We start from the raw sequence: 1,547 nt of genomic DNA on the forward strand, positions 1-1,547 counted from the left end.
TTCTGGTGAAAACAATAAAGGGTCTCATCAGCAGAATCCAAGAACTTACAGCATTTGTGTAACCGACAACCGCAACAGTAGCTAAATCTTGACCCTCTATTCTGCCTCGTCTCTTACGAGCAGCACGCTGCAATGCTCGTGTACGTCTGACCTCTTCAATTTGGGACAGCAAATTCTTCCTCCGTTCCATTATTCTGATATCAACCAGCCTCATAGTGTGAGATGCTAAGAAGAATGGTCCAAACTCCTAAGACATAGACATAATGGTTCATACCTTCTCCTTTGAAGTTGAAGCTCGGTTTCTCCAGCACCACTAATGAAACCACGTCCCCCAGATCCTCTCCTGCACAATTATCATCCATGGCCATGAAGAACTTTATCAATGATTAAGAAACTGGTCCATTGTATAAAGACAAATGTAAGATGAAAAACTCACCCTCTGGCACTGACAACTTCAGCTTCACCAAATTGTCCAAAAGTCTGCCGTCCATCGGGACCACGAACTCGAACCAGTCTGCTGCTTTTGTACATCAGAGCGGCTAACTCTGCCTGTAAAAGGGTTCCATGATAAACCAAAAACATTACATCAAAGGCATTCAAGAAGTTACCCAAATCAATCTTTACCGTACAATCAGCCATATTACCTGGAGCTTAGCTTCTTTTGTATGTGCATGAGCATTAAATATTTCGATAATAAGACCGACACGGTCTAATACAGGTCTTCCCCATGCTCGCTGTCGATCAGAGAAAACAAGACAACCACAGTAAATTAACTCAGAAACATGAAGTCAAATCTACTAGAGAAAGGGCAATCGTAAAATGAAGAAGCTTTGGCCTAATGGCGCCACCTCCAAATTCCTCTGCTGAATTCCGGTCAAAATGGCGTTAACGAAAACAGCATCAACTTCTTCCTGGTCGCAGGAAAGCAAAGATTTTTAACAGCGGAATCAACTCTTCCAAACAACAAAAGAAGAGATTGGTTAATGCTTTGAGACATTGCACAATAACTTAAGCGAGTCTCTTGCCTCTGAGTCGGCTGCATTTAGATGGCATTTGATGTTCTCTACTGTCCCAGGACCGAAGTACGTATCTAACCATTAAAACCATTAACCATCAGTGTCCGACCATCTATCTAAGCCCACCAACTTCCCACTAGAATTCTTGGAAGAAATCGAAAATGCCAGGAATTGTCCAACGAACCTGCGCGGGGTTTAGACGATTTAAGAGCTGGGTTTTGGACAAGAGCATGAGGAGGCAATTCCTTGTCGAAGAAATCAGAGTCGAAGTACCCATCTCGCTGTTCTTCAAGAGAATTCGCGAGGCAAAGTGCTTCGTTCAGCTTTGCCTGCAGGAAATTAGGTGGAACCAGACGAGGCTGGACAAGGAAGAGCCTAGGCGGGCTCGTTGGGTCTCTGTTGAACAACGAAACGGCGTCGCTTCGTGCGCCTTCTTCATCGTTCCCCTTAGAATGGGACTTGGAAGACGAAAATGGCGAAGAAGAAGAAGAAGAAGGAGAAGACCATTTTGGTAATTGGGTGATCGGGTTT

General features: G+C 44.2%; 1 protein-coding gene across 1 annotated transcript; it reads right to left on the minus strand.

Moving 5' to 3' along the window:
• Window positions 1–49: 49 nt before the first annotated feature.
• On the minus strand, window positions 50–1,345 carry LOC104810646 (GTP-binding protein At3g49725, chloroplastic-like; the record flags this gene model as incomplete). The annotated part of the gene is made up of 7 exons (XM_010536989.1): window positions 50–194; window positions 275–343; window positions 437–549; window positions 645–734; window positions 849–911; window positions 1,026–1,090; window positions 1,201–1,345. Coding segments are annotated over 7 exons (690 nt in total), but the record flags the coding sequence as incomplete, so codon positions are not given.
• Window positions 1,346–1,547: the final 202 nt, after the last annotated feature.

This window comes from Tarenaya hassleriana, unplaced genomic scaffold, assembly GCF_000463585.1.
Source record: "Tarenaya hassleriana unplaced genomic scaffold, ASM46358v1 Cleome1813, whole genome shotgun sequence".
In the NCBI taxonomy this organism is placed as follows: Eukaryota; Viridiplantae; Streptophyta; class Magnoliopsida; order Brassicales; family Cleomaceae; genus Tarenaya; species Tarenaya hassleriana.